The 13,881-nt window shown below is 45.2% G+C and overlaps 2 protein-coding genes across 4 annotated transcripts in view; one reads left to right on the forward strand and one right to left on the reverse strand.

The window, feature by feature from the left end:
- Positions 1-7,871, reverse strand: part of ANO10 (anoctamin 10) — a 283,614-nt gene extending 275,743 nt beyond the window's left edge. Inside the window, exon 1 of one of the 2 annotated variants that reach the window (XM_053221788.1) lies at positions 7,733-7,871. The gene's annotated coding sequence lies outside the window, so the exon portion shown is untranslated. Of the gene's footprint in view, positions 1-7,728 lie in introns of both variants that reach the window. The other variant, XM_053221789.1, reaches the window with a different exon arrangement.
- A 149-nt stretch (positions 7,872-8,020) lies between these two features.
- The window catches only part of ABHD5 (abhydrolase domain containing 5, lysophosphatidic acid acyltransferase), a 31,206-nt gene continuing 25,345 nt past the window's right edge, over positions 8,021-13,881 (forward strand). For both annotated transcript variants that reach the window (XM_027040524.2, XM_027040525.2), the window contains exon 1: positions 8,021-8,271. In XM_027040524.2, coding sequence (XP_026896325.1) covers positions 8,225-8,271 — 47 coding nt within the window. In that variant the 5' untranslated portion in view covers positions 8,021-8,224. The remainder of the gene's footprint in view (positions 8,272-13,881) is intronic.

Here is a 13,881-nt window from a genome sequence, read left to right on the forward strand (position 1 = left end):
TTTCAAATGATTGCCAATTTCTGCGGCATAGTCTCCAATTTCAAAGTTCCAAGGTTTCACATCCAGCTCAAAAATTCCTGAATATTTAATAGACTAACCAACTGATAAGAGCCGGCTGGCTCCAGCCATGTACGTAAGCAATAAGGTTACTGCTGGTTTTGCAATGACTTAGAACAGCATTTCCACTAACTGCTCATTCACTCATACCACCACAAAATTCTTCCAGCTGTGGGCATAGACAATCAACGTATTTCTGTGTAGAATCAATGATGGGTAAAAACTGTTCCCTCTGTGCATCCCCGCAGAGCTGAAGCTAAATAAGCCAATTTGCTGAATTACTTAGAACCAAGTATTTATTGCATCACAAACAGATATTTTCCACTTGTCAGAAAATTAACAGAGCCAAGATACCAGTTGCTGTTTGCTTTCTGCCACAAGTGCGGACTAAATGGAATGGATATTCAATAAGCTGTATTAAACTGAAGGATGCATTTGCAAAATGGTGAGGGGGGTGAATAAAGAGGCAACATTAATGTCAGAGGCAATTATGGGTATGAACACTTCTTGCTACTGTATAAGCCTGCCCCTGCTACACATGCTCGGGGGCATAAATAAAGACTACATAGAAGGGTTTTGCTCTCAGAAGTTCAAACACATAAAGGCAACTGACATTTTCAATGTCAACATTTTGGAGGGCATTCTCCTGATTTATGAGGATGCTTAATATTTCAGCATGCGCCGATAAGAAAAAAACAACCAGAAGGAAAATAAGGGTTAAAAGATCTGAAATATGGTAGGAAAAAATGTTTTAAGAAACACTGATTCTACTGAAAATAAAAACCTAGGTTTCTTCTATTATAATCAAGTGACACGGAAGGTGGAGGAAAGAAACACCGTTAAACTTCGCTCCCCAAATCACATGACTTCAAATTTCCTGGGGCCAGGGGAAGCCATGACTGGAAATTGAATGCTAGCCCCTGTGGCATTTTCCTTTCCCCTCTTTTCCCTGTCTCCACCTTCACTGGCACTGGAATCTGAAACTGGACAATCATGCCCAATGACTTCTTTTCTCTGAGTCTGGGCTTTCTAAGGAGTCATAAAAATATGAGAAGGACATCAGAATCGGAGGCGGTACTAGTTTGGGGATTATGTTCCGGCTCATAACTCTCTGATTTTTGATCAAATGTTGATGGGGAGATTTGGCCCTGCTGCACTTCTGGATACTGCCCTACACATCTCCTTCCTAGTGCTGGAACCACTATGAACCATGGTGACAGAGGAGACAGCATCTTGCAGGTCTCACTCTCTCACTCGTGATCTTTCTCTCTCTTATACATGCATGCATGTGCTAATCTTACCTCGCACATCTGTCCTCTCCCTACCTTTCAGATTCCTTTCCTCATTTGTAGTGCTGCATGCTGAGAGTAGATTTCCTAAGGAAAGTTTTCCCACCGTGACTTGGCTTCTATAATCATAGTGTAAAACCCACCAAGTTATAACCTTTTCACTTGTCAACACCTAAGCCAAATGCCACGCTTATCATTAAATACAAATGAAAACAAGTGTCACAATTTGGCTTCTGCAGGAAGCAGTCTCTGAGACAGGGTTTAATGTTCCAGGAGTGCCCTGGTGATCAACATCCATGGAAAGGAGGAGGTCAGTGAGACTGGGAAGAAGTCGAGCTATGATGCAGGCTTGACCACAGCCACAAAGAGTTCTGGAGTTTAACAGGCTCAGCTGAATCATCCCATTTTGGGTAGAAATGGTTGGTCCTTGGTAGTCCTACCTCCAGCCATCATTAGATAGGACTTTTACTTAGAGTGGCATGACCTTGGTGAGGTGGCTCTTTGTAGGTAAAGTGTTCCCTGAAAGGACTGAAAGATGTTCCACTGAAACTCTCACAGCAGCTGGGATAAGAAGCCCTTCCTTGAAAGGGGGTTTAAGCACCACACCTTCATATCCACCCCTGCAAGTCTCCTTACCCTGAAAAATGTCTACCATTGTTCACCCATCATATGCCCTTCGTAAGAGCACAAGAGACTACTGAGCAGTATGTCAAAAACTATCTGTGGTACCATCTGTCCCGGAGCCATTAGATAGCCATCAGCAATAAACAAACAGCACCCCTGACCCAAACCTCTTTCCTTACACAAATATTAACTCAAAATGAATCATGGACTTAATGTAACATGAAAACCATGAAACTTTTAGAAAAGGACAAAGGAGAAAATCTTGGGGAGCTCAGGTTAGGCAAAGAGTTCTTAGACAACATCAAAGCATAAGCCCTCAAAACAATCAATACATTGGATTTCATTAAATTAAAATCTCTGTTCTGAAATAGCCCATGTGAGGAGGATGAGAAGACAAACTGCATACGAGAGAAAATATTTGCAGACCATATATCTGACAAAGGACCAGCATCTAGAGAACATAATAAGTTCTTAAAACTCAACAGTTAGAAAATGGGCAAGACACATGAACAGACATTTCATTGAAAAGGATACATGGATGGCAGATAAGCATGGGAAAAGTTGCTCAGCATCACTAGTCATCAGGGAAATGCAAATTAAAACCACAATGGGACATCATTATACACCTATCAGAATGGCTAAAATAAAAACAGAGATACCACCAAATGCTGGTGAGGGTGTGCAGAAACTAGATCAGTTATGTTTTGCTGGTGGGAACAAAAAATGGTACAGACACTCTGGAAGAGTCTGGCAGCTTCTTAAAAAACTAAACATGCAACTGTGACTTGGCAATTGCATTGTCATTTATCCCAGAAAAATGAAAACTTCAGTTCACACAAAAACCTGTGCATGAATTTTTATGGTAGATTTATTTATAAGGTTCAAACTGGAAATAACCCAGATGTCCTTCAATAGGTGAATGGTTAAACAAGCGGTGGTATATCCAACCATGGAATAGTATTCAGCTATAAAAAGGAGCAAGCTACTAACACATTTGACAACTTCAATAAATCTCCAGGGAGTTATGCCGAGAGAAACAAGTCAATCTCAAAAGGCTACCTATTGTATGATTCCACTTACAGAAGTTTCTTGAAGGGACAAAACCATAGAGGCAAGTTAGTCGTTAACCAGAGGTTAAGGATGGAGGGGTGTGGTGTGTGTGCAGGAGGGAAGTGGGTGTGGCTACAAAACGGCAACACAAGGGACCCTTGTGATGATGGAAATGTCCTATGTCTTATTTACGTCAGTGTTAATATCCTGGTTGTGACGTTGAACTACAGTTTTGCATCATGTTACCGCAAGGGAAAACTGTTTGTAAAGGATGCATGGGATCGCGCCATATTCTTTCCACTGCATGTACACCTGCAATTACCTCAAAACAAAAAGTGAAAAAAACGGTGAAAAAAGTCTTGAACTCAATAAATCAACTACTTAATTTCCTCTATGAAATAGCAGCGTCACACATTGGTGAGGTAAAGCGTTATCCCTGTGGGATGCAGAGGTGATTCAATTGCCTATTGCTATATAACAAACGAACTCAAAATATAGTGGCTTGAAACAACCATTATTTTGTTTTTACCGTTCTCTGTCAGGAACTTAAGCTCGTCTGGGCAGATATTTTAATCCACGTGTTGTCGGTTGGTGTCATTCACTTGGGGGCATTCAGTAGCAGAGGCTGGGCCAGAAGTCTTAAGAAGTCTGGTGCCGCATGGTCAGCAGAGTTTCCTCACAGCGTGGTGGTCACGGGGTAGTCGGACTTTCGAGAGGAATTAACACGAATTGGTAAACACTGAAGCCACAGATCTCTTAAGTCCCAGACTCGGAAATTACAGCATCATTTCTGAAACATTTTATTGGTCCTGACAAATCTCAGCTCAGACCGAAGGGGAGAGAAAATAGCCTCCAACTTTCAGTGTGAGAAGGAGTAAAGAATTTATGACCATCTTACCCCACCCTTGGGGGAGATTGTTTAATTCTTCAAAAAAAAAAAAAATGTTTCTATGTAGGAAGTTTTTAAGAATTATATATCCACATTAAAAAAATTTTTTTTAACGTTTATTCATTTTTGAGAGACAGAGGCAGAGTATGAGTGGGGGAAGGGCAGAGAGAGAGAGGGAGACACAGAATCTGAAGCAGGCTCCAGCCTCTCAGCTGCCAGCACAAAGTGCAATGTGGGGCTCGAACTCATGAACTGCGAGATCATGACCTGAGCCGAAGTCGGACGCTCAACTGACTGAGCCACCCAGGGACCCCTATTCACGTTTTTAAAAATAAATATTGAGTTGTTCAAGTTTCTTTTTTTCTTAAAGGGTTTTGACACCATTATTTTAATTTAATTTAATTTAATTTAATTTAATTTAATTTAAATTTAATTTAATTTAATTCAATTCAAGTTTCTTATTTTATCCTGTCAGTTTTTGTTGTTATGTTCTCTAACTTAAGATAAAATTTTGTCTATTTTATCTAAGTTGTCAAATTCATTGGCATAAAGCTGTTTGTAATACCGCCTCATTATCATCCTAATGTTGGTAGGATCTGTAGTCACGTCCTCTTTCCCAAATCTGTAGCCTTCATTTCTATTTTTGTTTTTTTTTTTTTCTTGATTAGTTAGCTAGGAGTTTATCAATTTTATTAATCTCAAAGAACCAACTTTTGGCTCATATTTCAAGGATTTTGCTTTTTTTACATATCGGTATGTTCTGGAGAGCTTTCCAAATTAGTGAATACAGATTTACCTCATTTTTATTAATTGCTGTCAAGGCATTTCATATTATGGGGGTATCAGAATTTATTTAATCATGGGCATTCTTATTTCGTTTTCTTTTTCTTCTCTTTCTTTTCTTCTTCTTCTTCTCCTTCGTCTTACTATTAAAATACTGAAACATCCTTTTATGTATCTCTATACACACATGAGAGGGGCTGGGCTTCCAGAAATTAAATTGCTTGGTCAGAAGGTATATTCATTTTACATTTTTTAAACAGGTCACTTCCAAACTGTTTTCCAAACGGCTGTATCAATTGGCACTCCCATGGACTGGGTGGAAGTATTCCCCATTGACCCAGGTTCTTGCCAATATTTAGTACCATGAACCTTTTTTAGTTATGTCATCATGGTTTGAATTTCCATTCTCTTGATCCCAGATGAGTATAGGCATCTTGTGTCTGTGCATGACTTGAGAGTTTTTTGAGAAGGATTTTAAAAATCTATTTTATATTTTTTTATTATTTAACTTTTCTTTATATATTGAAGACATTAAACCCAGGTCTGTTTCAACTTTTTGCATTGCGTTTCATTGTGTGTCTTTTTTTTTTTCCCACACAGAAGCTTTAAATTTTGATGTGGTTATATTACTTGCTCTTTTCCTTTATGGCCTGGCATTTGTATCTTGCTAAAGAAGGCCTTTTATCTGCTTTTGAAGAGTTCAACTGACATTCATTGGCTACTCAGAGTCTCTTGTCTCTGGAGGGCAATTCTACCACTGAGTTCTAGAATCCCTCCCTTAGGTGACCATGGCCCGCTTCCACCACCCCACCATGGTAGAGCTCTTGATCCCTCGTCCTTCATACCAAATTTTGACATCTGTAACATCTTGCTCCCTCATCCATCCCCTCCCTCTATACACACCTTGAAAACAACTTGGGACCAGAGGACACCAGAAGGAATATAGAAAATCATCCAGTTTCAAACTCTCATTTTCATAGATAAGGAGTAGACAATCTAGACCTTGCTGTCCAACATGGTAGCCATTGGCTACATGTGGGTTTTTAAGTTTAAGTTAATTAAAGTAAAAAACTCAGTCACACAAACCAAATTTTAAATGCTCTATAGCTACACGTGCCTCATGGCTACTTTACTGGACAGTAAGATTTAGACTGTTTCCATCACTGCAGAAAGTTCTAGTGGCTGCTCTAGAGCTTTGTTATTTAAAGGGCCGTGTGCTGACCCATATAGCAAGACCAGAGGCATTACTGGGAGCTGATTAGAAATACAGAATCGCGGGGTGCCTGGGTGGCTCAGTCGGTTAAGCTTCTGACTTCAGCTCAGGTGATGATCTCACAGCTTGTGAGTTCAAGCCCTGCATCAGACTCTGTGCTTACAGCTCAGAGCCTCCAGCCTGCTTCAGATTCTGTGTCTCCCTCTCTCTGTTCCTCCCCCACTTGCGCTCTCTCTCTCAAAAATAAATAAACATTAAAAAAAAAAAAAAGAGAGAATCTCAATTAATAATCAGGCCACATACCAGACCTACAGAATTGGAATCTGCAATTAAAAAATATCCCCCAGGAAGTTTGCATGCAGGTTAGAGTCTAAGAAGCCCTAATCATGTGATTTTTTTTCCCTTAAGGTCAAAACAGCTGATGTCCAGGCCCTTCCCTTGACCCAGGCACCATTTCCCTTACTATCCTATGTCCTTCTTATTATCTCCCTACCATACTCACTTTCTCACTTTGTCTAATTACAGCACTTTATAAACATGTATAAGTCAGCAAGGCCATTGGGGCCCTCGGAAAACCCTCCATGCCTCAGCCTCACTCTGGTTTGCTAGTGCCTGCTTGGCAGACTTTGGAGAAAGATCCAGGTTCCTGTGATAGCATTTTCCCTAAAGAGAAAAAAAAAAAAATCCCTGCTAGGGGGTGGGGTGGGCTAGAAATTAAAGCCCACCTTGGAACCAGTGGGGCACCAGTCATCAACCTGTATGGTACATTTAGTCGTGGTGATATAACGGCTGCATTTAGTTTTTCAGATGCCACAGCTGGGGAATAGCATTCAGAACAGGTCACCTGACTATCTGATTGGACAAAGCAGGGGCTGGTGATCTAACATAAACATGCTTGCTCAAGGTTCAGTGGTTAGTGGGTCACCAAAAGGAAGTGGATTTGGAAATAGGGCACCAGGTTGTCCTGGAACGTTGGGAGATCTGCTCTCAGACATTTTCAATACATTGTTTCTCAGCTCCTAAAACAGAGTGGACACACAGCAGGCACACAGTAGATAAGGATGGATGAAAAATTCTTCTCTACCTACAGGTCTTCCAACTGGACTAAGAATTAAATTTACATGAGACAGATTGGCAGGAGAAAAAAAATCCAACATTTTATTATAGAGGCCAAATCATGAAATTGAGGCCTAAAGAAATGACCAAAGCAGGAAGGTTTTATACTTTCCAGACGGAGACAATAGATCTGCGAAGAATTGACAGGATATAGAAAACCTAACTTCGGAAGCTTCAATTAGTAAGGAATTCTAAACAGAATGTGGGCTGGGGTAGTAAATTAGTAAAAAGTAGCAAGGGTTGTTTATAAAGCCTTCTTGGCTCTACATTTCTGGTGATAAGGATGGCTCCTTATCTCCTGATACAAAGAGGGTACCTTTCACGTGGCGATTGATTTCCTGTTTTCAGGGGACAGAGGAGGGTCTGAGTGTCCTTCCTACACCGGTGGTCTCGTAAGTAACGTATTTGAAATAATCAACACGCCAAGGTAGCACATTTGGGGCAGCCTGCCCTCGGCCCCTGCAATACGGACAGGTGTAATCACAATCCCAGACAGTATCTGATGGCTACAGGCTTGAAAACAGCTCAAGCATGTTTACATCTACGTTAGTGATTCCCCGTCAAGAGCTCTACTGACTCTACACCCCTCCAGTGTGTCCAGAGCGCGGAGCTAAGCGGAGTTGCTGGTTCTGGCAGCGCCTAGACCGGTCCCTGCACGGCAGTGATTCCCGACGGAGCGTCCCGAGTCACCCTTTCCCCTTACCTACCCACCTGGAGGGAAGGGCTGGCGGAAGGCCAGAGTCCCCTCCATTTCTGCAGTTCCATGCGCCTTTGCAGCATCTATTGGATACTATCTTGGCTCTTCCAGGGAAGGTGACGCGCCTCAGTCCCAAGGCACTGACAGAATGCCTGCCCAGTGCCCAGCACGGACAGTTAATACCAGCGTTTGATGCATTCACAAAGTCATTACTGAAAGCGGTTACTACCAAACGCTGCCAGGCGAGCCTCACCAGCGCTTCTGTTGACAGCCCCGCGCAGCGCCCATCCCGGGTCACACCGGACCGGGGGACGCATGCGCAGCCGGTGGGTGTAGGCGGGGATGGCCGGGCGCGCGCTCGCGCGCGGCCGCGTCGTGTGAGTGGGAGGGCGACGCATGCGCGGGCGGCGGTGGCCTTAAGGGCGGCGGCAGCGCCGGGTGTCTCAGTCGGCCAGTCAGCCGGCTGGGAGGCGCGGTCCGGCGCTCGCGCGGCGACGACGACGGCTATGGCGGCGGAGGAGGAGGAGGTGGACTCGGCGGACACCTGCGAGAGGTGAGTGCGGCGGGGACTTCGTGGGGTTCGGGAACGCGCCCCCCACGAGGGCCGGGACCGGGCCGGGCGGCATCGCAGAGGACTCGCACCCCGCCCGGTCTCTCCGTCGTCCGGCCCGGCGTGAGACCGCGCTGCGCCCCGAGGAGACGCCCCGGCCTAGCTGTGCCCCTGGAGGGCGCCCATCGGCGCCGACCCGGCTGCGCCGGAGGCCGCTGGACCCCCCCCCCCCCCCCCCCCCGCACCGAGAGGCCGCCGCGATGCGGCGTAAGCGTCCCTGCGGCGCTGGCGGCGGGGTGGCCCGGCACCCACACAACCGGGCCCGTCGGCCTGGGTGTCTCCTCTGACCCCGCCTGCCCGAGGGCGGCCGGCGGGCGGTGACCGACCGTCCCCGCACCTGCCTCGCGCCGCGGGAAACGACCGTGGCTCTCCGCTCGCTTGGGACTGCCGTTCCGCCTGGAGGTGCGGTCGGGACTGAGCCTCCGGAGCCGGGAGGAAGGGGCGGTGCTTCCCTGGGGCCGTCGGAGGAGCACCCACGGTTTCCCGAGGAGCTGCGGGAGGTGGCGGGGGTCGGGGGCCGAGGGGAGGAGCCCAGCGAGGGAGAGCGGCTTGGGGGCGTGGCTACATGGCTGCGTTTCCGGAAGCGTTTAATTCGTCGATACTTAGGAGAGAGTTAACAGGTAGCGAGGTCAAAATTAACAGCCTTTTTTTTTTTTTTTAAGTTTATTTATTTTTGAGACAGAGAGAGACAGAACATGAACGGGGGAGGGGCAGAGAGAGAGGGAGACACAGAATCCGAAACAGGCTCCAGGCTCCGAGCTGTCAGCACGGAGCCCGGCGCGGGGCTCGAACTCACAAAACCACAAGATCGTGACCTGAGCCGAAGTCGGACGCTCAACCGACTGAGCCCCTGGGGCGCCCCCAAAATTACCAACCTTTCAAGCAGGGGTCTTTGCTTCTGAGTGTCGTGGCCTTGCCGGAGGCGTGCGTGCGCGCGTCCGAGGACGTGCGTCTGTAGAAAACTTCGTGGAAGTGGAGGGAGGGCAGATGTCCAGCGTGAAACCCGATCAGTGAGCATAGTAAGTTTTCCACCTGTAACGAACTTCATGCCCTTGACGGCAATTAATTCGCGGAAAAATTAAATTACGAATATTATTGCCGTCTATTTCAAGGGTAGTACTTTCTTTTGGAAAATAAACTTTTGTGCTTACCTATATATATATATATATATTTTTTTTTTTTTAAAGTTTACTTATTTATTTATTTCTGTCAGCACAGAGCTGGACACAGGGCTGGAGCCCACAAACCCTGAGATCCCGACTTGAGCCAGGAGTCCGAGGCTTAACCAACTGAGCCCCCCGGGGCCCCATCCCTATATATATTTACTATTTTGATAGCAGTTCTGCTTCAGATGTGTAGACAAAGTTGCATGCGACACGTAACCTAAAAGAAGATCACGTGGAGTACCGTGAAGACAGATGTATTTGGAAAGATGCGGGTGGGGGGCAGTTTTGAATATTAGAAACTGGGTTCTTCCCACGAAGTTTGTTTACAGTATCAGTGGGCCCGTTGTTTTGGTTTGTTGATGAACTTCCTGTTGAGGTAAGATGCGGCACGCCCTCACGTGGACACGAGTAGGAGCCTGATTGGTAGCTTGATCCCCTCTAGTTTGTTGCAACATTTCTTGCTCCTTCTGAAACTGTGTTTAGGTGGACTTTCTGGTCTCCGTGTTGTGGTGGGGCCTGAGACTCTAGGACACGACTGTGAAAGGAATTGGCGGCTGGGGCGATGTCCGCAGATCAGTGGGCACAGACTCTGAAGAATCGTAGGGAGCTGACCAGCCGCAGTCCCACACAGAAGCGGGCCTCCTGGGTACTCCTGGCGCTGTACTTGAGCAGGGTCCAGTGTCCAGACTAGGGTGGCCTTCTGAACTTTGCCAAGCAGGCGATCAACCACCTGCTCCTGCTAGGCGTTGCCTGAACGTGCTCGTATTCAAGCTAAGGTAAACCCTGTGTGCGCAGTATTACTGTTCGTTTTTCACTTGGAACTGCACCTGAGAGGGGGACCGGCACCCCATTAGCAAGCGGCAGAGCTGGGTTGGAGCCCAGGTGTCTTGACTTAGTTTAAACCACGTCTCTGCTGCCTCTCAGTGGGACTGGGACTCAGGCAGGAGCTTGGCACTTGTTTCTTTTGCTCCACTGACACTTTGTTATTTAATCCTTGCATTGACGCCTAGAACTGTCCCAAGAGCCAGTGTTGGTTGCCGGGAAAACACACATCTTGGATGGAGTTTTCTAAGGCATTTCAGGTTTAGATGGAGAGTGGACATTAACAAAGAAACAATCATAAAATGGTTTAGGAGGGCTTTTTTGGCGCTTCACGATTCTTGGCTTTTTTCTGTGACTTACATAGGTAGCCATGCCTGGACACCCTTTGGCTTTCAACATCTAACCCCCTTCCTTGCAATGTAGTTGAGAAAGCTAAACGTAACAGGAGCGGGGTGGACTTCTGCGAATTGCTACACGGCTCTCGCACAGAATGATTATGTGTCAGTGGAGGTGAGTTGAGGGGAAAACCGCCCGGAGTGGCTCGGCCGCAGGGTGGACAGAACAGGTGGTTTGCAGTGGTGTGTTGGAGCCGCCCTGTGCCGGCAGCTTTTGGCAGCTTGAAATCAGCCATGGTGGCAGTATTCACGCCACGGAGACCATCACATGCTGTAAATACAGGATTGTTTTTTCTCCCTCTCTCCTCCAGTGGGTTTGCCAGCCTCCTGTTGGATTTACATCAGAATTTGACTGTAGTCCTTTGCCGTGCAGATAGGATAGTGGATTTCTCTATCTTTTAAAACGCTGCTAAGATCAGTGACTTCTCTCCGTTGCCATCTCCCTTTCCCAAATCCTTGCCACCCAGCTTCTTAAAAATCATAACATTTCTGCATGACACATCCCAGTGGGTTTTTATTTTTCTGGGTACTTAATCTTTCTGGGGTCTTGAGTTTTCAGTGTTTGAAATTCTTACCAGACCTTGTAGCTCTTAAGACATTTTGCTTTGTGCCTTACCCCAGACCAGTAGTCACTTTTATTAGGTTCTTTTCTTTTCCCCGTTCTTTATTTAAAAAAAAAAAATTATTGTTTATTTATTTTTGAGAGACACAGAGGCAGAGCGTGAGTGGGGGAGGGACGGAGAGAAAGGGAGACACGGAATCTGAGCTGTCAGCACAGAGCCCGACGTGGGGCTCGAACTCACAAACCACGAGATCATGACCTGAGCCGAAGTCGGATGATCAGCGAACTGAGTCAGCCAGGCGCTCCTTTCCCGTTCTTTAAATGTCGTAATTCTCCAAGACCGTCTCTGCATCTTTCATCTTTTGTCTTGTAGTTCCACTCATCCTTGACGTGTCTCTTTTGTGGAGAGAACCGAGATGTCAGCCTCATGCTGGCGCCCTCTTCCGTGTTCTAGTGATGTTTCTAACTGTGTGCCAGATGCTTGCAACTCATTCCTTAAGTGTAACGTGTCCAGACTAGGATCTCATTTTCACCTTTCTTCCCCTGAACTAAACAACACCGAAAGTCCGGTTCTTCTCCTTGACTTCCTTATTTTCCTTAGGGCGCTTCCGTGCTCCTGGTCATCCGGATTCAGAACTGTGGCCTGGTCTTTGACTGCCCCCTTCCATCCATCTTCTTTGCCCTGAATACCAGATCTACCAAGCCCAGCTGATTCCAAGTACATCCGCTTTCCGTTTCCAGTGTCACTGGGGAACCACCTGGCCCAAATCCTTCTTACCCCCTTTCCCGGATCATAGCAGGCTTTAGCAACACGTTTTGTTCCTATGCTTTCAACATAGCTTATTTCATTAGTTACTTTTATCTCCCCAACAGACACCGTCTTGTTTGCAGTGTAGCCACACACAGTGGCTTTATTACAACTACTCAGCCTGACTTCAAGCCCTTTGCAACAGTGTGGCTCTTATCTGTCTTTGGAGTCTTATTTCCTCCTGTTGCACTGGGCTCTCGTCTTTCATTGTTTCCTAAACCTGTTCCTTACCTCTGTTTCCTCCCTTGGCTTGGTTCACACTGTTGTCTGTGACCCAAAACAGATTGTAGTCTCCCTTCCCTAAAGGTCTGTGGTGTTTTCCTTGATGGTGCTTCTACCCTGTTTTCTAGTATAGTTGTCTTGTATATTTGTTTTGTCAGCTCATTGAGGACAAACCTTTGTCACACTCAGATGTCTGGTAGAGCCTGATGGGGTTTTGTAAATAGTAAGCTTCAATTAATGTTTATTGAATTAAACACTTCAATATTATGAACTTATGCCGACACAAACATTAAGAAAAAAACCCTAGTAATTGATTTTATATTTTGCGGATTTATAACTTGATGTTTTTACATCTTAAGATATTCAAAGAACATCAAAAGATACATTCATAAGAATTCAAAGTTTGAATTTGACTAGGATAACAATAAGATCCTGAACTTGAGTTATATTGAGGAGGTTGGGAGTATGGTTCTATTTCTTGACCTTGGATGAACCAACTCATACTTCATTGTTTTGCCTGTTCTCCAAAATGCCAGTCACAGACCAGCAAATGGAGATTTTAGTGCTGTGACAAAGAATTTAACAAAAGATTGTACAGTCCCAGGATGGTCCACTTAATAAAAACAACACTGGATAGTACGTTTGAGAATTACAGATGACTCTGAATGGAGTCACCTGTAATTCCCCACCCCTGGTTGTGAATCATAAAGAATTGTGTGGAAAGATGATTTTATTAAAGTTATTATTGGGGCGCCTGGGTGGCTCAGTCAGCTGAGCAGCTGACTTGGGCTCAGGCCATGATCTTGCAGTTCACGAGTTTAAGCCCTGAGTCAGGCTCTTTGCTGACAGCTCAGAGCCTGGAGCCTGCTTCAGATTCTGTGTCTCCCTCTCTCTCTGCCCCTCCCCCACTGGCACTCTATCTGTCAAAAATAAATAAACACTAAAAAAAATTGTCTAAATTATTATTCAGTTTGGTCTAGGATTTTTAGTTTATTTATCTAGTAGATAAACTTATTTTAAAGCTTTTTAAAAAATTTTTAAATGTTTTTTACTTATTTTTGAGAGAGAGAGACAGACAGAACATGAGTGAGGGAGGGGCAGAGAGAGGGAGATGTAGACTCTGAAGCAGGCTCCAGGCTCTGAGCCCTCCGCCCAGAGCCCAGCGCGGGGCTCCAGTTTGTGAACTCCAAGATCATGACTTGAGCTGAAGTCAGTCACTCAGCCAACTGAGCCACCCAGGTGCCCCTAGATAAACTTATTTTAGAACTAACATGAAATGTCCCTTAGATTTGTTAAGCAGCGTAAATCTAAAAGTACACCTGTAGTTCTCTTTAAGTATGTTTGGTGCTGTGTCTGACTCCAGAATGGTGTTTACTGTGTGAAAAAAGGTAGGAGACAATTGGGGGAAAGTATCACCAGCACCTGACTATGTCTAAAATACTGACTGTCCAGCTCTAGGTCGGTCTTTAAAAGTTAGATGTTAAAAATATAGGGGGTAAAAAGTGAAAGAATGTGAATTAATATATTAAAATATGTCAGAGGGGCTTGGATGGTCATTGATCTAATGGTTAGTGATAA

The sequence above is a fragment of the Acinonyx jubatus genome, chromosome C2, assembly GCF_027475565.1.
Source record: "Acinonyx jubatus isolate Ajub_Pintada_27869175 chromosome C2, VMU_Ajub_asm_v1.0, whole genome shotgun sequence".
NCBI lineage: Eukaryota > Metazoa > Chordata > Mammalia > Carnivora > Felidae > Acinonyx > Acinonyx jubatus.